Below are 26289 nucleotides of genomic sequence, written 5' to 3'. Positions count from 1 at the left end.
GCAGAGCTAATCTCAGATGGTATGGTCACTTAAATAGAATGGGAGAGGAAAGATTAGCAAAACAAGTGTTCTCTGCCAGGTTGGCAGGAAAACGACCCAGAGGAAGACCAAGATATAGGTGGATTGATACGGTACAAAGTGCCTTAGACGATAGAAATATAAGATCTGATAATGTTGGAGTCTTGACAAGTAACAGACTGATTTGGAGGAAAATTGTAGATAGGAAGTTAGTAATGATGTAATTTTTTCATGTAGTACTGTCATATCTTGTACACCCCTTGAGGGTACATGGCAGGAATTTGATGATGATGATGATGATGACAATAGTTAGTTAATTTCAGACTGAAATATATGACAGTATATTTTATAAATAATACTTTTACTTGTGTTTTCATGTATATATTGTATAGAACTATGGCACAAGTTTCTCTTAAAACTAGAATTAATTTACTAAATGATCTTACCCCACTTAAGAATGGCTAGAAGACCAGTGTTTAATGCATTGGCCATAGAAGATCTTGAAACTTGAGTCATCATAGTACTACTACAAGGTTTTATGAATGATGAAGAGGAATTGGAGTGCCTGTCATCAGCAAGGCTATGAATAAGGGGTGGATATTAATGAGCGAGAAAGAGGATTATTGATATATAGGAGAAAGAATATAGGGTGGAAACATAGAGCCTTGGAGACTAGCAATGAAGGAAAAATCAGATGAGAAGGACCCATCCACGCACAGTGAACAACTGAAGGTTATCGAGGGGTCTGCTGTAGAATGAAAATAGCAAAATCGATATTGATTATCATTAATCAGCAATGGGTTAGTGAAGAAGCTGGTCATTAACAATCTTCTCCATCACTTCTGAGAGATGAGGGCAATGGGATGATAGTTGATTTTTGTTCTGTTTTTTAGGAATGGGTAGGATGAAAGCATGCTTTGACACTTGGAGAGATGAGTATGACTGCTTATCAATGCAATACAGAATGGGTGTTAGTTCTGGAGCACAACTCTTGGTATGGAGGGGTATGATTTGGACAAAGTCTTTCATCCAATCTCAAGGCTATTTGAATATTTTTCTGATATCCTTCTGATGAAAGATCAAACGATGCATAGCAAGGGTGGTTTGTGGAATAGTAAGGAGCAATTTGCCTTGGTTGTCTAAATGAAAGTTGGAGGTGGAGACTGATGCCAAGAGGTCTGACTTTTCTTGAGGAGATGTTGCCATTATTCCATCAGGATGAGAGAGAGGTGAAAACATAGTAGGGAGAAGTTTTACTCAACAGTCTTGATTAGGGACCAGAGACTTGACTGCCATTTGATCAGGAGGCAAGCTTGATGCATTTGGATCTTACAAAGTCTGCTTTAGATTCGTTTTTTTTTTTTTTTTTTTTTTTTTTTGCATTTGTTATGGGCTGTAATATAAACTGAGTGAGAAGCTAGATTTTTTTCTTGAGCCATTGAATGTGTGCTGTATTTGTAGCTTGAACTTCTTTGGATTTTGAGTAAATGAAGAATAAAGGCATTCATCCCAGCAAGAATAATTTCATTCTTAGATCAGAGCAAGTGTTGGATCAAGAGAGCGGAACTATAATCAGACCATAGAAAAGAGACGTTGCAATTCCAAAACTCATCTGAATTGGCACTACTGCAAGCCATAGGATATACAGTTGAGATGAAAGAAAGACAGTCTGAAAAAATAAGAAACATAAAAATGTAAGTTTCTGTGGTTTAGCAGTTCTGTGGGAAGCTCTTGGTATTGAGACCACATTATAATCTAAATAAAGAGTTCATCATCATCATCAAATTCCTGACATGTACCCTCAAGGGGTGTACAGGATATGATAGTACTACATGAAAAATTTACATCATTACTAACTTCCTATCTACAACTTTCCTCCAAATCAGTCTGTTACTTGTCAAGATTCCAACATTATCAGATCTTATATTTTTATCGTCTAAGGCACTTTGTACCATATCAATCCAACTATATCTTAGTCTTCCTCTGGGTCGTTTTCCTGCCAACCTGCCAGAGAACGCTTCTTTTGCTAATCTTTCCTCGCCCATTCTGTTTAAGTGACCATACCACCTGAGATTAGCTCTGCTAATGCATTCCGGGATGCTGACAATGTCTAGTTCTTTCCTAATATCCTTGATTTTTAATATGATATTGCCAACGATGCCATCTGTTCACACCTCTAATCTTTCTCAGGACTCTCATATCTGCGGTCTCTAGTCTTTGGTCAAGTGTTTTACTTCTGACCAAGCTCTCAGATCCATAAGTTAAAACTGATTTGAACACTGTCTTGTATACAGCTAATTTAGTGTTCTGACCAATTTCTCTCTTATTACATATGAATGAATTTATTCAATTGACTTCCTACCAGACCAGTTTTGTTGATTCTGTTGTCTATTTCCATATTTAATTTACTATCTTCACTAAAAATCGTGCTTAAGTAGCTGAAATGTTTTACTTGTTCCACAGGTTCTCCGTTCAGAACACAGTTAATAATTTCAACGATTCTACCTATTTTCATTGTCTTTGTCTTTTTAATGCTGACCTTCATACCATATCTGTTACAACAGTTATTCAATTTAGTCAGGGAATCTTGCAAACTCGTAGCAGATTTATTTAGAAGTATAACATTGTCTGCATAAAGCAAACAGCTGACATTAACATCTCCAATTCTGATATCATGTTTAATACCACTTTCCTTCATAATGTACGTCCTTGTCTCACCCCAGATTTAACATTAAACCATCTTCCTGTACTTCCTTCAATTCTAACTGCTGACTTATAACTCAAATAAAGACTATTGCTTGATATAATGCCCCATTGACACCATATAACTGTACTGCATTGAACAGCTTCTCTCTTGGCACCTTGTCATATGCCTTTTCCAGATCTACAAAACTTCAAAAAACTACAAAACTCCAGATCTACAAAAATACAGATCTTTGTTATATTTCCATATTTTCTCAACTATTTGTTGTAAAGTGAAGATCTGATACTGACAGCCTCTATTTGGCCTGAATCCAGCTTGTTCTTCACCAAGCTTTTCTTCCACAATCCTTTTCAACCTTTTCTCAAGTATACCTGCATAAATCTTTCCAGGAACACTCAGTAGGGAAATACCTCTGTAATTCTCACATTCAGTTTTATTTCCCTTTTTATATATGGGTACTCTAGTCTTAAGTGTAAGTTTATTTTTAAAAGGCCTTGGATCCAATTAATTTATAGTTATGTAATATTGTTTGTAGTGTATATATATTGTTTTTGTTGTATTACATGTGTTTATTTTGTATTTGGTCTTGATTCAGTGATTATTTGGATTCTGAAAGAATGAGGAAACACTAATTGAAAGATTTATAGTAGATTCCAAAAAGGGAATCGTAGAACTGGACGCCGGATCTAACTATTATTTCTACTAAAAAGAGACAGAATTAAGTTTGGAAGAATTAATGTGTGTTACATAAGAGATGAGAAAGGATCCTGTAAAAATGAAGAAAATGAGGAAAATGACAAGGGCCTTGTCAGAGAGAGAAACTGGCTATGAACATTTTGTCATTTTGAAAACAAAGTGTTTAGTCTTAAGTGTAAATTTATTTTAAAAAGACCTTGGATCCAATTAAATTTGTAGTTAGTTATGTAAAGTTGTGTGAAGTGTATATATATTGTTTTTGTTTTATTAAATGTATTTATTTTGTATTTTGGTCTTGAGTCAGTGATTTATTTGGATTCTGAAAGATAAGAGTTAAGGTCATTGCACCAATTGGAGTGAACCCTTGTGTCTTCCAATAAAAGAAAAACTTACAGTTCTACGATTTCCTTTTCGGAATCTCCCATAAATCTTATTGGTGGATTTTTATATAGATATGAAATTCATTAGATATTATCTTAATATTAATCCTACCATAAAGATAATCTCTGTTTCTAACAATTATTTTTTTAATTCCGAGTGTACCTATATGTTATTATACGCACAAGGGTTCACTCCAATTGGTGCAATGATCTTAACTCTTTCTTTCAGAATCCAAATAATCACTGACTCAAGACCAAAATACAAAATAAACACATTTAATAAAACAAAAACAATATGTATACATTTCAAACATCTTTACATAACTAACTACAAATTTAATTGGATCCAAGGCCTTCTTAAAATAAACACTTACACTTAAGACTAAACACTTTGTTTTCAAAATGACAAAATGTTCATAGCCAGTTTCTCTCTCTGTCAAGGCCCTTTTCCAAAGATATATGACTCTATTCTTAATTTTTACAGGATCCTTTCTCATCACTTATGTAACACATTAATTCTTCCAAACTTAATTTTGTCTCTTTTTAGTAGAAATAATAGTTAGATCTGACATCCTTAATACAGATGAAACTTCCTAATCAGAGTTTTCTTGAACATTCCTTTAAGACGTAAATAGCATATTCTTCTTTTATTTACTATGCTTAATGACAGTCTTAACTCTTCCACTTTAAAAAAAAAACTTCCAGTTCTACGATTTCCTTTTTGGAATCTACTATAAATCTTCCAATAATCCTTTAAAAACTATCTATAGCAATATTTCCCTTTTATTTATCAATATACTTATTCCACATTAAAACTTAATAGTTCCACAATTCCTTTTTCGGAATATACTATTAATTTTCCTCCGACTGTCACATAAAAAAACTTCAGTTTCTCCGAACCTAAATATCTGCTGGCCTGTGTTCTAATTTTTCTTCCGAACGCTAATTTGTTTACAGCCATTACTCAGATACCGAACGCTTTCTTGTCAGCTGTCAATCACACATCAAACTTCTCGGGCAAGCATGAGCACTCCATGAAAATGGTAAGCAAGAAGTTAGGTATAAATAATGGCTGACACGTTGTCTCCGTTAGCGACAAGAGAGAATGTCTTCATAAAACACAACCTTTGATAATTTTAAATTACAATAAAATTCTTTTAAGTAATACAGATATCAAATCTGGTAAGTACATCAATTTTTTGACTTCTTTACATATCACTTTTGACAAAACAATTTCCATAACGGGCACATCGCATGTGCCGACAATGCGTATTATGAAAACAAAACTAATAAACATTTTAACATAAACAATTCGTAAAAATATTCAGAATTTTAATTATGATTATTTTTACAATAATGCCCCATCTACACCATATAACTGTAGCGTATTGAACAGGTTCTCTCTTGGCACCCTGTCATATGCCTTTTCCAGGTCTATAAAACTTAAATACAGATCTTTGTTATATTCCCATACTTTCTCAACTATTTGTTGTAAAGTGAAGATCTGATCCTGACAGCCTCTATTTGTCCTGAATCCAGCAAGCTTTTTCTTCACCAAGCTTTTCTTCCACAATCCTTTTCAACCTTTTCTCAAGTATACCTGCATAAATCTTTCCAGGAACACTCAGTAGGGAAATACTCTGTAATCCTCACATTCAGTTTTATTTCCCTTTTTATATATGGGTACTATTAGAGCTCAGAAAGACTGGACAGAGGGTCGAATTACTGATGATTGGAGTAATCATGATGAATTTGACCCTCTGTCCAGATTTTCTGAACTATGCAGTGCAGCCACTGTAAGACTTTTATACCACCATACTTCAGCATTTCTGGTTGAATATCATCTACTCCTGCTGCCTTTCCACATTTTAAGCCTTTGATGGCTTTTTCTACTTCAAGTATGAATGTATATTCCTGACTGTATGCCTGTTGAGTGTTTTTTACCGCTGTGCTATCACTGCTTGTTTCATTTAGCAATTTTTTTGAGTAATTACTCCATACTTCAAGGATATCTTTTTCTCCTGTTTTTATGTCACCTTTATCATCTCTAACTCCTTTTACAGAACTCTTTCCTCCATTTCTAAGCTTCTTCAACAACCTCCAGAATATCTTACCACCTTCTTGATATTTATTTTCTATGTTCTTGCTAAAGTCCTCCCATGACTTTTGTTTAGCTAGTTTTACACATTGTTTAGCTTTCTTACATTTGTCTCTGTATTCTGTAAGAGTAAAAGCTGACTTATTTGCCAGGAACTTTTGATATGCTTTCTTCTTTTCCTTCACTGCCTCTCTAACTTCATGTGTCCACCATGGAGTTCTGATTTTTCTATCCTTGCACAAAACCTCACTGCATGCCTATCTGGCTGAATCAATCAGAGTTTTCTTCAAGGCTTGCCACTGAATCTCCAAGGTTTGGTTCCTGTTCTGAAACTCTTTCATTTTTTCTTCAATAATCTTTGTGTACTTGAGTCTACAGTTCACATCTGAGAGCTGCTCAACTTTTATTTGCTTTAAAACTTTGTTACATGTTATTCTTTTCAATATGAAATTCAATTTTATCCTGCTCAAGATTAAATAGTGATCACTTCCAGAGTGTACAGAGGATTTGAAATTGGAAGTGATCACTAAATAGTGATCACTTCCAATTTCGAATCCTCTGTACACTCTGGTGTCCTGAACCAAGGAGAAAACATCACTATCAAACAATAACATAGTCAAAGAGACTTTTCTTATTCCTTGCCTCTTCTCTCCTTGTGAATTTGTGCACATTTTTATGTTGGAACATGGTGTTAGTAATAACCAGTCCATGTCCTGAGCAGAAATCCAACAGGTATTTGCCATTATTATTAGTTTTACTCTTTTCTCCAAATATTTTTGTATGTCTGACAATCATTTCTTACTCTGCTATTTACGATCCCCAATAAGGACCAACTTTTCATTTTTCATTGTGTTAGTTGCTTTTTCTAAAGCATGAAAAAATTCCTCCGCTTCTACCTTAGTAGAACCTTCTGTGGGACCATAGGCACAAATGTCTCATTGTCCAATTCCCCATTCTGATATTTGTCCACATCACTCTACTTGAGACTGCCTGCCATTCAAGAAGATTAGCCTCGTAGTTTGTGTTGAATACTATGGCTACTCCTTCTTTTTCCTTGATTATCATTTCCTGAATATTACATTTTGTATTTATTGCTCAGAAAGATCTCACCAGTTTTTGTCTTTTTTGTTTCACTCTTCCCTATTATGTCAATCTGGTTCTTATCTAATTCCTCAGCTAGTGCCATTTCTTTCCAATTCAGGCTTCTTATATTGATAGCACCAATCTTTAACTCTGGCAATGTTGAGTTGGGGGTGTGCTTTCAGATTTGTTCCGGTAGCTTACTTTTCGCCGTCGCCCTGGTTCCATGGCAAAAACAACGGGGCCTTTTTTAACCAAGCAATGCCCCAGCTGGCATGAAATTTTGTCATGTTGTACCATCATTTTGTATATTGGTTTAAGGCAATAAGAATACAATTTAGTCGGCTAAATCCCAAATTGCCAGCCCATCCTCGTTCGTTCAGTATCCAGGTAGATACCCAACAGGGTTCACCATGAGATGGTGACGATTAGACATTAGGTCAGAAGCCCTTGTCGGTTCTCCACATTCCTTTAAAGGCTATGTGGAGGTCTCCTCTCAGTTATATAGCTTTGACCGTTAAAAGAATTTAATAATAAAAAAAAAAGTATTTGAGTCCCTGCAAGTTCCATAAGTCGTCGACTTACATCATCATCATCATCAGGTGTACTAGTACAAAAAAAAAATGGTTTACACAAAAAAAAAGATTATAAACATTTAATTACATGTATTAGATGCTAACTTTACAACTGGTACATACCAATAAGAAACCAGAATAAAAACATATAATTCATTACTGTTTGCATGTTGGAACACTGCTAGGTTGTTGCTGTCAAATTGTGTGGCATTGCGTCTGTTATATCCTAGGTCCGTGGTGGTTAGATTATTAATGAAAGCAGACCATATTTGGCATAAGATTAAACCTTGATTTGTGTTTCATTGTGTGGGGGATACTAAGCATTTGTGAGCTTCCTAAAAAATTTTTCTTGTAAAATAGTTATGTATAGCATTTTTGTTTTTTTTGCCAAACTTGATGGCCTGTGGTAGTAATATGGAATTCAAAGTCTAATTTACGTTGTCTTCTTTTTTCGATATCTTTTATGTGTTCAGACATGGATCTCCCCCAACCTTCCTGTCTGGTCTACATACCAAATGCCACATGAGCAATGAATCTCATAAACACTGTTTTTTCATAGGGGGTGATGCGAAGAGTTCATCATATCTTGGGTTCATAACCATTAAGCGTGAAGTTCTGTTTCGTGTAGTGCAGTTCTTTATTCCTTATTATTGACTTGTGTGATGCATTGTTGATTATGAACCCAAGACAATCAGCAAAATTCTTAATACACCTCCTGCAGCTTCCTTACTTAAACAAGATTTTAAGAATGTAATCATGCTACTTTACATCAAGAATGTTACAAAGTGGCTAAGTTACTCTGTGAGTAGAACATCAAAGTGGCTTTTTTTTTTTTTTTTTTTTTTTTTTTTTTTTTTTTTTTTTTTTTTTGCCTTTGCAAAAAAATCTCTAGATAAGATCCACCAAAACCTCCAATTTTTAGTTATGCAAAATTAGCGTTTGTTCAATTGCATATGAAATTTTTAATGTCATTAAGACAGATCACAAATGCTAACTTCAAATAAAATTCTATTGAAAGAGTTGCAACTAACATGTCGTGTATAAACTTTTGTGTCATTGAGCCTGCCAGATGCATAAGTGGCAAACATAAGAGTAATGAGAAGACCCGTGGGTATGATAAACTTTTTGTGAGAAACACTCACAAAAATTGTAAATAAATAGTTTAATTCAAAAAAGAAGAGATCAAAATGAGATTGTCAAACTGCCTGAATAAGGAATGTGTCAGCCCTCATAGCAATACAGCACTCACAACAATGTTTCATACCATTTATAATGTTGTCCAGGGGCTCAGTTGCTAATAACAATATCATTGCTCCTGCATAGATCTCCTAAATTCCTCAAGGTTTTGGCAAGGGGATGCAGAACAGCAACACATCTAAAACATTCCAGACATGCACAATAGGGTTAAGGTCAGGAGACCTTGCTTGCCAGTCCATATGTATGGTAGTCTCTTCTGGAAGATATGGTCCATAAGCTTCACTCAATGAGGACAAGCATTATCATCTTGTAGGAATAAGTCTTTCATATTGCACTTGCATACCGATGAACATAGGATCCAGTACCTTGGCTCTGTAAGTTGCAGCATTCATTTTTCCACTGGGAAGAACATTTAGATCAGTGCATCCACCCAATGAAATGCCCCTCAAACCATCACACTGCCTCCACCATAAATATCCCTTTCACAGATATTGGAAGGGGGATGATAACATGTCTGCGGGTCTCTCTACAAAGTGATACCAAATGTGCTCTGATCTATAGAGAACCAGGAACATGTTATCCTGCTAACATTCATGAAAGGGACACTTATGGTGGAGGTAGTGTGATGGTTTGGGGAGGCATCTCATTGATGGATGTACCGATCCATATGTTCTTCCTAACAGAACCATGGGCAACTTACAGGGATGAGGTCCTGGACTTGTATGTTTGTGTACACAGTATATGCGGACAGTGGATGGAAATGTAACCTCAAGATTTGCAGTTAATTCTGAAGTAATTCCTATAGCCAGATTTGTACATCTTCTCTTTATAACAATACTTTCTGAAAATTGTAATCTTCATTATAATTTTTAGAAAGTGTTCCCACTAATAAGTGATTGTTAGTACTTATCATGAATCGTGACAAACTGTTCATGTTCCCATATTTCAGTGGCACTGTTTCATTTGTTCAGTTTCTTCTATAGATGCTGCATATAAAATTAGCAAATATTGGTAGCTAAGTAAATAAATGGAGCCTCTGTAGCTCAATCAGTATAGATGAAGCTCTTTGGTCTGAAAGACCTGGGTTTGTCTGGGAAAGACAGGCAAACCAGCCCCATGAACACACACACGGATCTACAGCCATGAATACTTATAACATTGTGGAAGAGATAGGGTCCTCAACACATTCTCCTTATTCCCATAGTCAACCATGAATCACTAATGGTAGTCATTCTCCTGGATGGTGACAACATGTGGTGATGATGAAGTAAATGTTTTTATTCATTTAGTGTGAATTAAACTGCAAATTACGGATGATTTAAAATCATGTTCTCATTCTTCTATTAATGTGTAATGTATTAATATGTAAAATAGTTCTGTGACACTGTTCCATTTGTTCAGTTTTTTTTCTGTAGCTCTGCTTCTAAATGCACCTAAATCACCACATCATCTGCAAACACAGCTGTTTTTTCCATTCTGACCATTAACAGTATCTAGGATGCTATTCATTATTACAGTGAACAGCAGTGGAGATGACTTCCGTGTTACAGTCTGTTATTAAGGGTAAACCACTCTAAATCTAAATTTAGTCTTCATATAATCCTTGCATTTAACATATATATTTTTGATCATAACCATTTCTTCTTTTCCAAATACAGAAATACCACAAATAGAAATTTTCCAAGTTTCCATTGTCACTGTAATTTCCCTTACAGCCAAAATCAAATCATTAGTTAGTTTCTCTTTTCTAAAACCAAACTGGTCTTCTCTGTAGATCTTCATCTGTTTTATCCCTAATTCTTGTTGCCATTAACCTTTCATAGATCTTTGTTCATAGACACAATAATGTTATTCCTATGTAGTTACTATACTTCCTCTTCGAGTCTTCTGTGTATATTGGGACAGTAATCCCTTTGGTCTGATCATCGGATATCATATTCTTCCTCAAGATCAGTCTAAAGATGTCACAGCCATTTCACTCCTCAACTACCAGAAGCTCTGATCAATTCAACATGCAAATCATTTATCTAAAGAGATTTTCCATTTATTGTCTTCCTCTGTTCTTCATCAATCTCTGCTAGACCTATTTCAGTGGTAGCTTTCTCACCTCTATTCATTTCTCTTTACTTCACTGATTTCATCTTTGTTTAACTAATCTCTAAAATAATGTTGCCACATCATCTTAATCTTGCCTCTAATAGCTACAAGATTTCCATCTCCATTTATTTAAAAAAAAAAAAAAAAAATCTGGTTCTTCATTGTAATTTCTTGTATTCTTCATTAATGCACAGAACATTTTCTTGCTCCCATTAATATCTTCCTCTAACTTATGTGTAAATTCAACTCAACTTTTTATCTTTTATTCTTTGATTTTATTTTCTGCACCTTGTCGGTAGTTTATATCATAACATCTGGCTATTCCACCCATAAAAGGTTTTTGTAAACTTATAGTACATTTGTACAATGGGTGGGCTATGGATTTTTTTTTTTAAATATATTTTTATATTCATTTTTGTATTTATATACACACACACACACATAGTCTAATAATCCTGCTCTTTATAACAAACATGGAACTTTTTCAAGCTACTTCAGGTTTCCAATAAGCAGGAATACCAGGTGAGGAAATTCATCTCCCCAAATCAGATTAACTTTAAAAATTTTTTATTTTATTTTATTATGGTTTCAATAAATGTTTTATTCATTTGTTAAAAAAATTTGATGTTAACTCATACCAGTTGTGTAAGCCATTTGCAAGATATTTGTATAGAAAGTTGTATAAATAGATATAGGTCAGTTTGTGAAGTAATTTACAGGCTAGAATTTTTGCTCTATTATTCATAATGAGTGGAAAAAAAATATTAAATTGTTCATTTTTTTTAATATTAGGGAACAATACATTGTTTAGCATTCTCAACATGTGGAAGATTTTTGGCATCTTCTGGTAAGCATCCAGTATCCATTGGTGCATTGTAAAAGTTTATAAAAATTTTATATAAGTAATAAGATTTAAATGTAGTATATAGTCATGACAAATAATAGCAAACTAACGAAATCGTGAACTTCTGGTTATGTTCTGTCCACAAGCGTTAATAATTTTTTTTATAATCTATATCTTTACCTTGCTGCTCTACTCTTCAATAAACAACTGTCTGTTCAACTTTGTCTTGTCATCTAATCATACTTATTACTGTATACTCCTGAAGTTTTAAATGTTTTTTTTTTTGAAATTGGATTTGCAAATTAGCAATATAATCTCACCAAAGAGAGCTGAAGGTAGTTTTCATCTTAAGTTTCCAAAATTAGTGGCCTTAAAAACCTTTTGAGGCCACTAGTTTTGTAGTGCTGTGTTGATGTAGAGTTATACACCCTTTGAACTCAATAATCTGACATGTGGCCTTTTTTTGAGATTATATAAATTGTTATTTTACTTTCTGAATTGAGTATCCAATATCATCATCATGAGGAAATTTGCAAGCTCTTGCTGCTATCATCTGATTTTTACAAATAGCATTTGCTGTTGATAGCATTTTAATTAGTGTTTTCTTGTCCATCCATGTGAGTGTAAATTATATATTTGGATGTTGGCTGTTTATATATCAAAGCTAATTTAAATGCTATTTGTTGTGCTCTCAAATATGAAAGATGTCATTCTTGTAACATGCCACATATTGCCTAGGTGTTAGACTTTTGGCAAAATGTATAGATAAGGGCTTTTTCCTTAAAAGCTTTCACACAGAAATTAGTATGCAGGCTTTCTGTTGCTTCCATTTAGTTGTTTGTAAATCTTGTATTAGAAATCTATTATTAGAAATAATAGTAACCAGTATAGCTACAGCCCTTGGTTACACACAAAAGAATTGTAAAAACTCTTTAACTTATTTTAAACATTTTTATAAACTAGAAAACTATCCGATAATATATTTTACTCTACTTGTATATATATAAGGAAAATGTTTTTGTTTATAACAAAATAATCAGCCAAAAATAAGTATAAAAAAAAACCAACAGAAAATATGATAGTAATACTTGAATTGTATATTTATAAATATTATGTATACGTGATGAGAATAATAAACTTTGTATTGTAATGTAAAAAGAAAAAAAGAAAATCTCTGCTTTGGACCTTTTGGGAAAGGGGAGTCATCATCAGTTGCATCAGTCTTGGGACTGGTAGTTCAGCAGCAATTTCCTCCGCTCTGTCATTGGCTTTTTTCTTAATCTCCTGGTAACTCCTCAGGCCCGTGTTTTCTTTGGTCTGTCTCTTCTTCTTTTCCCCTCTATTTTACCTTCAGTTATTCTTTTCACAAGTCCATCATGCTGAAGTATATGTCCATACCACTTATCTCCTCTAATTTTGATTGATCTAATTAGACTTCTTGTTTCACTTATCTCTCTCAGGACTTGTTTGGGGAAAGGGGAGTATCAGTTCTTAAATTTTCTGTTTGTTAACTGTTACTGATCATCATGTGGTATGTGTGCAAATAAAGATACTTTGTCAGAGTGGATAAGAGCTCTGTACTATTGATAGGGAAGCACTTGACAAGGATTATAAAGTGATCTGAGATTTTTTATAAAGAATCGAATTTTCCTATATAAATTGTAAAAAAAAAAAAAAAAAAAAAACCATCAGCATTGAGGTATTTTGGGAAATCAATTACATCCATGATTTTCTCAAAGGAATAATACCTTGCTTACAAATTTCTTGGGACATGTAGGGATTTTGGAATTGTTGGCTCTGTTTTGGTAACCCAACCAAGAGTTACCAAAACAGAGCCAACAATTCACTAAATTGTCAGCTCTGTTTTGATAATTCTTTGTTAGGTCTGTTTCCAAGATTTGTGTGAAGTATATCTGTTTTTCCATCTGTGGTGTTAAATTCATTCTTGCATTCTTCTTCCTGTCCTTTCACAGTAAGATAGTGTCTCTGTTTCTATTCAGGTTTTTCGGTGCTATTATATTCTCCAATGGATATGTTACCCAGTGGCAGTATTCCATTCTTTATGATCCACCAAACTTTTAGTTAAAGGTGCTGGAATTCTAATGGTTATGAGGCTTATTTGAAAACTTCTTCTCTTCTATCTTTGTCAAAAGTACTTTTTAATCAACAAGAACTACAAAATTATTCCTTAAGGATTCTATATTTGCATATTGATAAGTTACATGAATATTTCTGTACTCAGTGTAGACCATAGTTTATATATTAGTTCCTGTGTGCTTATGAATTATGCTGCTGAACTATTTTTCTACATTGTAATCCATATGTTAAGGCTTAAGTGTGGGAAGACATCATGTTGGAGGTTTAATGGAGTATTTACAACACTAGGAAAGGATTAAAAACTAATTTTAATGCTTCCAATGTTTTGTCCATTGTTAAGGCTTAAGTGTGGGAAGACATCATGTTGGAGGTTTAATGGAGTATTTACAGCACTAGGAAAGGATTAAAAACTAATTTTAATGCTTCCAATGTTTTGTCTCAGTCACAGACATCTTCAGGGAGTAGAAATAACACTTGTAACACACACACACACCACAATACTAAATGAAACATGTGAGTGACTCTCAAAGTCCTATCTAGTGGTGCTCCCTCTGTGGGTTGTAGGTTGCCTAGGATGTAAATTGGGACCTCTGACAACCAAATTTTGGGAATTTTTATACATCCGTATTTGTTTAAATTACATTGATTTCTGAGTGTCACTGCAGATTCCAAAACAGTCTTTCCTTTTTAAATTTACTATGGTAAATTTAAAAAGGAAATTTAAAAAGAAAACCACCATGCTCCACCATAGTAAATTTAAAATTTACTATGGTGGAGCATGGTGGTTTTCTTCCAACACATTCTGTGAGTTGTATCCAATACATTGTCTGCAAGGCCAGATTGACCATAGTCATGATTTCAGATGTATGATTTGTGTTCATCTAAACGGATAGTGGCTGATCTACCCGTCTGTCTGAAGTAAGCCAGCTTGCAGGAACAAGGTACTTTATATACTCCAAGCACTGAGAGAGGAGGGAGCTGATCTTTGGATGATTGAATAAGGTAGCAAGTTTCCAGTGGGGTTTAAAAGCCATGTAGAGGTCGAACTTTTTTAAAGACCACTTTAGAGAGGTCTTTAAAAAATACAGAGATCTTTGCAAAATTATTCACTCACCAGAAATGTGTCTTAGGAGTTCCATTGTGGCTCTGACAGGAATGGTTTTGGTTATTAATAATCAAAAAAAGTTATTCACATTTTAAATTTCTTTGTGACTTATGGGCTATTCTGTATAAGCAACCACTACACAAGTTTAAATCAGCATGTTAGCTGTGTGTAAATGTGAGATCATAGGTAGCTAAACTTCGAAGACCTTAGCAAAGAAACGCAACTGCTATGATTGGCGACACCCATATTTCTCATCAAACTTCAATAGATCCTTCCTCTGGATCTATTGAAGTCACTGTTGAGGTGACTTCAAAGTGGATACTTCGAAGTATCCACTTCTCCTGTCTTTTCTGTTTATATGTTGGAAGTATTTTTGTCTGTGATGCTATAAATCATACAATCTGATTCCAACCTTCATCACCTTAAAAATGAATTAAAAAAACTGCATAACCAAAAACTGTACTATAAAGATATTATCAGTATCATTATTTACAAATATGTCTGAAGATGATTTACAGCAATTAATAAACAGACAACTTAAAAAGAAAAAAATCTGCACTTTTCTTCTTCTTTGCTTCCCGTATTAGGCAATTGTTTGCCTGTAATGTTTTCAAGGGTTTTAAAAAGTCTTCTGCCCATCTCCTCCTGGGTCTTCCTCTTGATCAATGTCCCTTTGGTTTATATTTCCAAGCAATATTTGGCCATCTGTCCTCGTTCATTCTTTCTATGTGTTTTTTCCAGTTTTTTTCTATAGTTTGTGATGTCTTTTGTTATGTTAATTATGGATAACTGTTTTCTTATTTCTTCATTTCTCATGATCGTAAAATCTGCAAACAGGCAAGTGATAGGTTTAACCCCCCCCCCCACACACACACACCTATGCTGACTTTAGATCATCATTGATGAATAGCTGCATTTCCTGTAAGTCAGTATTAATATTTGTTATATATATATATATATATATATATATATATATATATATATATATCACTTGTGATGTTTTACTTGCATGCACATTAAAAGCAGAGTGGGGGAAGTACATCGAAAGGAAAAAAACTTCTTCCTTTCTTTTTTATATTCTTTCTTCCTTCTTCATGTTAAGCTCAGTGGACCTCTCACAGCCAAGTAACTTGGCTCCTTTGAAACCTCATTACTGTTTATGATAGGGCAGTTAATCAAGTCTACATCATCTGCTGTGTGTAAATGTGATGAAAAGCTGAGTTTTCAGTAGGGAAAAGCCCTGCCACCTCCATATGAGAGACTTTAACTCACCTTCAGTTGTAAAACCCTGATGAACTTCTTCCCATCCTAGGCAGAATTCCAACCAAAAAGCATTGTCTATATCAGTATTTTCCAGTCTTTTTTGAGTCGTGACCTTCTTTCATAATAGCCAAGTAACTTGTGACTCCTGCCACATTTGTATAAAAAGGCATTTTTAATAGGATAAAGAAAACATGTTAAAAATAAATTTTTCAGAATATAATTCTGAAAAAAATTCTAACCAAATATTTAATTAAAGTAACATTTAATGCAGTTGTTTTACTTGCTTCTGGGCAACCAGTTTCAAATTTCGTGGCTGAGTTTGTTAAAGCCAACCTCATGTCATCCTCAACATTCAGTCTGTTTCTCCTTTGTTTTGATATGAAGTGCTGAAAATCCACTATCGCAGAGATATGTAGAGGCAAATGGAAGTAAAACTCTAAAGTTAAGCATGGTGACATTTGGATATGACTGATACATAGCACACTAGAACTGAGTCAGCAACTTTTAGAATGCTGACTATATTCAGGGAAGCAGAGAATGGTTTCATACCAGCATAGCTTCTTCTGTAAGCTCAGGGAAATACTGCTGAATATCCTTTTCAAGGGATTCAAGGTGCCCAGTAATCTCTTCCTTCAGATTCTTATCCAGTTCATCTTTAGATTCCTCGATTAAAAATGAATTTTGATGTGAACATTTTTTTTCAGTTTACTATTTGTAACATAGAATGATAACACTGCATTTGTATATTTTATTTTTAGGGAGTGAATCAAGGTCCATCGTGACAGAAATTTGAAAAAATATTAAAGGCCCACCATAGCAAATAATTAAAATAATATAAAATGTTTAATATGTATGAATACGGCAGGCCTTTGATATTTTTTAAGTATCTGCCACAATGGATCTTAAGTCACTTCCCTTCATTTATCAAAAATCAGCCTTACAACCACTAGTAGAATATTGCGATGGAGCCGTACTGAAATAATTAAGTGTTGAAAACCTTCGTGGTGAAATTTCCTATAAAAATAATTGCAGCTAAAAATAACCATGCCCCCCGCTCCCCATTGGGTTGCAACCCACGGGTTAGGAACCCGGGATCTATACTGACTGAGCTATGGCAGCTCTTCATTGCTAATGTGACTTTTTTAAATTACAATGAAAAATAATGAAGTTTTCCTTGAATAAAATGCTGTATTATTAAGTAGTATAATAATAATGCAGTAAGATATAGAAATGCATCCAACTCTCACTTTGGCAGACTAAGGAATGATGTTATAGTAAAAGATTTACTATAGTGAATTTTGTTCATGCAGCAGCTGTCCAATTTTAGTAGGCACAGAAGGATCAAAAAAAAATATAAAAAAAGTTTGTTTTAGTGAAATTAGAGGGAAAAGCATTCTTCCCATCATCACTAATTCTTGAAAATAAGTGGAGCCTTCAGCGAGCATTGACAGTGCCCTTTGATGACAGGTTTCAGATCCCATCTAGGATGCAAAGACTTTCAAGGGTATGTTATTCCCAAAAACAGGTAAACTGGCTGGAAGCATACACAATTAATAAATATAATATACAGGCCTTATAACCTTTGACCATAATTCTAAACAGCTGCAACTTGGAAATAAATACCCAACAAAGTTATAAACATGTGGATAGGTAACTACAACATTTTTGGTCCTCTCTTGGGCCAGTTTGAAGTATTTTAAATTTTTGACTACTTAATTATGTTTAATATTCCAAGCTTTGAATATGTAAGGATTAAATCAAGTATCCCTTGTCACTGTGTAATTTTATATTTTGTTTAATTTCACTAAAACAAAAGATGAACTCCAGAATATTACCAATCTTTGTTTTTGAGTTTTCTGTTAATTGGAGCATCAAAATTTTGTTGTTATAGCAGCTGAGAAAAAAAAAATGAGTGTGTGTTGAGGGTAATAAGCATGCATCAGCATTCAAATTCACTACTGTGAGAGTATCATTACAAAATATAGAGCATTGTGTGTTGTATGAAAACTCATGCTAGCTGAGGAAAAGTTCGTACCACATGAACTTTTACCATTTTAAAATTATGTATATGAATTATCAGAAGTATTCTTATACTTTAAATTTAGAGAAGTAAGAAAGAGAAAATTAGAATTGCATATACAAAATTCCTATATCACGTTTTATATATTCATGCCACCCTATTAGTTATAGGATTTACAACCTTGTGTACAGAGTTGATATAAAAAAAGTGACATTAATTCAGAACTATCCTAACATTTTAAAACTTAATCATTAATTCTTCTTTGTGTACTTTTAGCTGTTCCAGAAACATATTAGTGGCTTCCTTTTTCTCTCCTTAACCATATGTCACCTGTTGACATTTCTTGAATAGCTGGATGATGATGTTCTTCAGAAAATGGTATGGGGAAAGGGCTGTTCCAGAGAACTATTTAAATCTATTTAAAATATCCTGTCTGAAGAGCAGGTTCGGCACACTGCATCCTTAAGTAGATGATCCTGTGGAGAGAATGCTGCATGCTATATCTTAGAAACATGGAGTGGTCACCCACCCTGTCATAGTGGTGTGCCCATCACAGTAATTATGACCACTGTTGATGGAATTCTTTTAGTTGGGAGGAAGAGGTAGGAGTACCCAAAAGGCTCCCATCTTGCCCCTATTCATGCAGTTGTAGAGATTAATTTTCTGACTCTCTAACAGTGGCGGACTCATTAGATTGAGTTGTTGGACTCGATGGGACGACAGACCATTATAACAGACTCTACCAATGATATAATCTGCCATTGTCAATCCACTGCTGGATGAAGGCCTTTCCAAGATGTCTCCAAAACTGTCTGTCAGTGGATTTTCTTCCCCATGTCACTCCTGGAAATCTAATGATATAATGAATCCGGCATGATTTTGGTTGATGTCATGGTCATTTTTCCTCCCATGGAATCTAATCCAGTACTTCTTTTGTCCATCATTGATCTTGTCTTTAAGCAATATGCCCAGCTCTTTGCAACTTCAGATGTTTCACTTTTTCTGTGATGCCAGAGACTTTAACCTTGAATTTGATTTGAATTGGTTTGGTTTCTTAATTCACATATTCCTTTTGTGATCTAGTCTTGTGATACCAAGTGTACTTCTTTCCATACTAATTTATGTTCTTAATTTTTTGACTTTCCTTTGCACTTAGTGTCCATGTTGGTTATGAACTTTCCTTTTCAAGCATAATAGTAATTAGCTTTTGGATATCAACTAATTTTGCAAATTTTCTGCATGTATTCATAGAGCAACGGCATTATACACATAATTAAAACTTTACGAGACAGGGCATACAATATATCAAGCACATATATTAAAAGGAATAAAGGCATTACTTGAAACAGAATCTCGCACTCAATGGTTATGAACCCAAGACAATCAGAAAAATTCTTAGTACATCTCCTGCAATGCCCTTACTTAAACAAGATTTCAAGAATGCAATCATCCTGTTTTACATCAAGAATGTCACAAAGTGGCTGCATTGCTCTGTGAATACAAAGTAAAAGTGGCTTTTTTAACCTTTACAAAAAAATCTCAAGATTCCTACATCCTCCAAAACCTCCACATCACCCCAAGAAAAAAGGCAGGTATTTATGAGATTTGTTGCTCTTGTGGCATTTGTTATGTAGGCCAGACAGGAAGGCCAGAAGAGATCCACATGTCTGAACATGTGAAAGACGTCAAAAAAAGAAGAGAATATAAATCAGGCCAGGCATTCCGCACAACTACTACAGGCCATCAAATACTTTGGCAACAAACAAAAATGTCATATATTGATCATAATTGTTTTACAAGAAAATTTAAAGCAGCCTTGGAAATTATTAGGATCCCTGCACAGTGCAATAAAAATCAAGGCTTAATTTTACATCAAGTATAGTCTGCTTTCATCAAAAATTTATCTGCCACAGACCTAGGATATAACACGTGTGATACCACAGAATGTGATAGCAACAACTAGCAATGTTCCAACATGCATACGGTAACAAATTTATCATTTATATTGTGGTTTATCAATTATATGTAACAGTTGTGAAGTTATTAAACATCTAATATGTGTAATTAATTGTTAATAGGCTTTTGTTGTGTAAAACTTTTCTGTACTCCTGATGATGTAAGGCTTAAGAAATTTGTTGGGGTTTTAATTGCTTATTTTTATTAAACTTTATTTACATCATAATGTAGTCTCAATACTGAAAACTACCCATCATCATCATCAAATTCCTGGCATTTACCCTCAAATAGTACTACATGAAAAACTTACATCATTACTAACTTCCTACCTACAATTTTCTGCCAAATCAATCTGTTACCTGTCAAAGCTACAACATTGTCTGATCTTATATTTATATATCTATTTTCTAAGGCACTTTTTACTGTATCAATCCACCTATATCTTGGTCTTCCTCTGGGTCTCTTTCCTGCCAACCTAGCAGAGAACACTTGTTTGGCTAATCTTTCCTCGCCCATTCTGTTTAAGTGACCATACCACCTGAGATTAGCTCTGCTAACGCATTCCTTGATGCTGCAATGTCAAGTTCTTTCCTAATATCCTCGTTTTTAAATATGATATTGCCATTGATGCCATCTGTTCATGCTCCTAATCTTTCTCAGGACTCTCATATCTGCAGTCACTAGTCTTTGGTCAAGTGTTTTACTAGTGTCAGTCTTCTCTTTCAACTCTTTTATTATTATTATTATTATTAGACATCCAGGGAGTCAAGGACTCATTGAGGGAGGCCACACATAGCACTCACCAGCTGTCATATGTTTTCTTCAACTCATTCACACTACATGCACTTGCTGCTTCAACAGGCAAACTGTTCCACTTACTTGCAGCTCAGCTCTATAAGAGAAAAATCTAGATCTTATCCCTTTCTTAACTGTATGCAAACTTAACTTCCTTGTCCTCTCATCATCTTTTTTCTGTCTACCAATGTCTGCAGTTCACATACTCTCAATTTATCCTCATAATATACATTCTAAAATCCCATTATCATCTTTGTAACTCTTCTTTGCAAGCCTTTTCACAGCCTCTTTATCACTTTGCCAAATCACCATATGGACAACAATGCAAATCACTTTTCATTGTGCCAAGAATAGCTCACTAAAAGTCTATTTTGATCTTTTGTGGGAAAGATATTAGAAGGATTTAACTTGGATACCACCAAGTCTTCTTCAGATGATATCCTCCCAGATGTGCTGAAAGTGTGTTTTCCTTAATTAACAATCATCTGTTATACTCTGGTATCTATCCAACATCATGGAAGCAAGCCTGTATTCACCCCATTCCAATAAAGGGAGTTAAAAGTCAGCCTCATGCTGCTGTCTTGTTGCCCTTACCTCATTACTCTTGATAGCAGTGGAGGAGATCATCACCGTACCCCTCTTCACTTCCTGGAATTTCACCATTTAATTGGCAGTCACCTTTATGATTATGCAAATCCTACTCCACACAGCACTTTTAGCCTCCTTGTTTACCTTTAATGTGCAAGGAGACCTAAACCAATCAAAACGCCTTTGGAATTGTCGAGAGGTACCATGTTTCTTTAAACCTTTTTGTGGCTGGTTGCCTTTGACACTCATGGCGTCTTTAGCAAGATCCATTTGATTGGGTTTATATAAAGGCCTGCTTATCAAGCTGTGATTGATCTGCCTTCTGCCCTTCATCATTGGATTGCCAATTTGAGTCACTTCTCTTAACACTTTCTACTGGCAAACTTCCTAGTACTGAAATGATTTAAACATCAAGATTTCTATAATGATTGTCTTAACACATTCAAGCCAGTGTTATTTTGTACTTCCCTGTTGGACATGATACAATACATCATCCTATATTTGTAGAAATTAATGACAGAAACTCAAACTTATGTGAAGTAAATTTAATTGCATAAAATTTTCTCCTAGGTATCAGGGCATTCTCAATACATTAATAAGTGACACCAAATAACATGCAATAAAATGATTAATTTTAAAAAGCACCACTAACAGTTAAAGAGTCAAAGCAAAATAATTGGGAAGAGACCTCCACATCACCTTTCAGGCATGTGGAAAACCAACTGAGGCTTCTGACCTAATGTACAATCCTCATCTTCATGTGGTGTTCCCCGTTAGTAGGTATCTACTAGATATCTACTAACTCTAAGTCCATCCGCCTACTGAATGAAGAAAGATGGACTGGCAATTTGGGACTTAGCCGACCAAATTGGCTTAAGCTACAAACACATATGATAGTACAACATGATGAAATTTCATGCCAGCAGGAGTGTCGCCCAGTTAAACAAGGTCCCTGCTGTTTTCATCAACCAGGGCGAACAGTGAAAAGTTAACTACTGGAACAAGCTCCAACTCAACATCTAGAAGAAGAATAATATACCCAATATCAGAAGCACTGAAAATAGGAATAATCAATATAAGGAGTATTAATAGAAAAGAAATAGAACTTGCAGAAGAATTGGAAAAGTACCATATGGACATAATTGGCATTACTGGGACAAGACAAAAACAGGGGAGATCTTACTAAATAATAAGTATAGGATGTTATTTTCAGGCAATAATGATCAAGGAAAGGAAGGAGTAGGGATAGCATTTAATACCAAACATGAAGACATACTTTGTGATTGGAAAGCAGTTTCAAGTAGGGTTATGTGGACAAACTTCGAAATCAGGAAACGGACAATGAAACTTATTTGTGCTTATGGTCCCATAGAAGTTTCTTCTAAGGAAGAAATAGAATTTTTTTGAATCATTAGAACAGGCAGTTAACATAATGGAAAAAGTGGTCCTTATGGGGAATTTGAACAGCAGAGTAGGAAATGAATCCCACCAGGCATATAGGAACATTTTGGGAAAATTTGGAGAAAAGGGCAAAGCTAATAATAATAGCAAGTATTTACTGGGTCACTACCCAGACCAGGTTTCAACCTTTATTGAGGGTCTCATCCGTGAGACCTAGACCCAGGATGCAAAGTCAGAAGCCCGTATATGTAAATAGTCTAGACACGAAGATAGTTTGTGCATAAACTGCATTTGCTTATCCCTGAGTTAAGGATTAAAACAAGAATATGATTTTTTTGGATAGTACAATTTATTTTGTAAGCAAGCAGAAAAACTTTCTACTTGAGCTTATTCTTTAATTTGTATAAGAACAAAATAACATTCAAAGTGTAATTTGATGCTGACTCTCCTCTTTTGTTAATGCGAACACTCCTTCCTGTTATTACTTAGAATACCTCCATACTTACAGTTAATTGCCATAAATTTCCTTTTGTCATTTGTAAATCCTTTAAAAATACATTTTATGACATTGCTCATCTTGATAGATTCACCATTTTTAAATGGATACCAGTATCATCCCAGTTGTTTTCTTTGTAATATAATGATGAGTTATAAGATAAATTATAAAGGTAGGTTTTTACCTATTTAATAATTCTCAATTTATGTTTAATATCACTGTTTGTATGTCATTCCTAATTACATTTTTTAATCTTAGGTCATGACAAGAAGATTCTGGTGTGGGATGTAGCTCATGGTCATCTTTTGGCAGAACTCAGTGATCACACAAATACTGTTTATACACTGTGTTTTAGCAGGGATGGCAGCATCTTGGCATCAGGTGAATTATAACAGTTTATAATATATAGAAAGATATTTATTCTATTTTCATTTTGTCTTTTCTCAAACATTTTAACTCTCAGTAGAAATATGACATAATGCTATAAATTATAATAGAGAGTAATTCTTCTAAGTGGGTGGGAGGAGAGGAATTGAAATTGCCAGCTATTAATTTTGAAATTTTATGCAGAAAATGTTAATAGTAAAAAAAAAAAAAAAAAAATTCATTGGGACAATATACATTCCCCAACAAAAAATTAGAAAACAAATTAAGATCATATTAAGCTACTCTTCATGTAATTATAGCTACCCTATTAAGGCTTCAGGTCAAGGTGAATAGCCAAGTCATAAAACTATCTGACTTATTTGTATAGTAGTTCCACAAGATTGAACTATTAAGTAATGAATCCTGAAATGATTCATTACTTTCTGAACACACACACAAAAAAAAAGCCAGTAGTATTGTTACTAACAAAGTATCCTTCAATGATGAGTAGCAATCCCTTTTGTACAAAACATTCCCCAAACCATCATACTACAATCAGTTGTCTACCTTTGTTCACAAGTCATGAAGGATTTTTTCTGAAGTGGCCATTCATGCACAAACTTGATCATCTTAGAATAGCTGAATATGCCTGGATATGTCATAATTGTATTGCATTTGAACAACACTTGTAGCTACCTACTATCAGGGATAATAATAATAAGGCAGTTCCATGTTTAGGTAATCTTGCAGTAAGCTACTCAAAGTTGTAATTATTAGTTTTTAAAGTGTAAGCCTGTCATTAGCATTAACTATAGCATGAATTTGTCTGAACTCTACAAAATTCCTGAATATCGAGATATTGAATTGACTGATTTTTGTTTGTACCTTAGTTTAGCTGTTTAAAATGTAACTAAACATGGTGTTACTGAAATTTCAGCACTATCATTATTTTCTTGAATGTACTCTAAAAGATTAAAGGTATGTAGAAATGCAGCCAAGAGTAAAAGACCAGTTTACTATTAATAACTAGTAATTTAAAAATGCTGTTACTTCAGTTATCTTGGAATATTAAATTACTACAGATAATAAATTAGTTCAGAAATACAAGTTGGAATACGATACCAAATAGAGCTTATCATTTACCTGAACAATTAATTTCTTTGAAAATTTTCTCAAACAGAATTAAAATAGAAATATACAGAACAGTTATTATTATTACTACTACTTGACATCTCCAGGGAATCCAAAGATCATCGAGAGAGGGCATCTACTCTACAACTCTCTATCTCCACCACCCACAATCCACCAATGGCATTACTGCCCACCACTACCACTAGTATTTTCACAGACAATCACAAACATCCAAGCCCACAGCGAGATTTGAACCCTCAGCCTTTTGACTGGAGAGCGAATACGCTAACAACAACTTGGACAACCGGCCTGAACAATAAGTCAACTGAAACAATCAGTTGATTATTGTTCTACATGGAGATGAAACATGTAGTATAACAGACCAAAATGAAAAAATCCTTATAAATCTGAAAATTAAATTCTTAGAGCATTTGGACCTGTTATCAGCTCCAAATACTTTTCCAAATAGAGATAACAGGATACCAGGGATAACATAATCAATTCAGATTTCTATTAAAAACTGATAAAATTATGGTTTACCAGATTGAAATGCCTTGGCACATGAAAAGGATGATTAAACAAGCATTTAAGATGAGATCTGATGGAAGGTGTTAAATATGTGTGGTTGTTCCTTAATATATTTATTTGTATAACTTATTTACTCTTTAATTTCTTCTAAGTAACAAAATTCTTATCTTACTTTAAAACTCCAATCAAGTTCTTATCTGCTGCACCCTTTTCTATAACCTTCATTGGCTTATCTTTCAAAATTTTGAAGCATGTGCAAAACTTAAACAAAGAGAATGCCCCAGGCTAGAACCAATTTCTCCCTGATTAAAACTCTGAGGTCAAGTCCTTTTCGGAATTAAGAGCATTTATTTTTTTAGCTGCGCCATCTTAATTCCTATACAAGAGAGAAATTCTTGTCAGAGATTTGAACTACAGGTTACTACTATTTCAAAATTATATCAAAGTTAAATGAGTTCTCGCTAATCTTTCTAAATAGCAGTCGTAAGCGTTTCCTATCTTAAACTCCCGCGCTTCTTATATATACATGTTCAATAATTATAGCAGGTGGTGCATTGACTTAAATGATTAGACATGTATTTTGGGTTAAAAGACAAAGAAATTTATTCATACTAAATACGATACACATTAAACAAAACTTAAACTAGTTGAAAGGTCCTCTAAATTAAATAAGCTAAACTAAACACACAAGATAAGTTTCACAATAGGTATTTCTCATGATATATAACAAAATTTCAATCTGCCCATATCCCAGTTACTTAATACAAATAAGTGGATTTAGTCTCACTTCCTCCTTAATTAACTTCAATACAATACATCGATTTATAATTAACAATAATGCTTGAAACTTTACA

General features: G+C 34.1%; 1 protein-coding gene across 1 annotated transcript in view; it reads left to right on the top strand.

The window, feature by feature from the left end:
- The window catches only part of Taf5 (TATA-box binding protein associated factor 5), a 281049-nt gene that overhangs the window by 239326 nt on the left and 15434 nt on the right, over nt 1-26289 (top strand). Inside the window, exons 16-17 of the mRNA XM_090409115.1 lie at nt 11638-11692; nt 23669-23791. Of these exons, the coding sequence (XP_090265241.1) occupies nt 11638-11692; nt 23669-23791 (178 nt within the window). The remainder of the gene's footprint in view (nt 1-11637; nt 11693-23668; nt 23792-26289) is intronic.

This window comes from Typopeltis vanoorti, chromosome 2 (genome assembly GCF_054136105.1).
Source record: "Typopeltis vanoorti isolate ZY-2024b chromosome 2, IOZ_Tvanoo_1.0, whole genome shotgun sequence".
In the NCBI taxonomy this organism is placed as follows: Eukaryota; Metazoa; Arthropoda; class Arachnida; order Uropygi; family Thelyphonidae; genus Typopeltis; species Typopeltis vanoorti.
The sequence above is the reverse complement of the archived record's forward strand: the minus strand, read 5'-3'. Positions and strand labels throughout refer to the sequence as shown.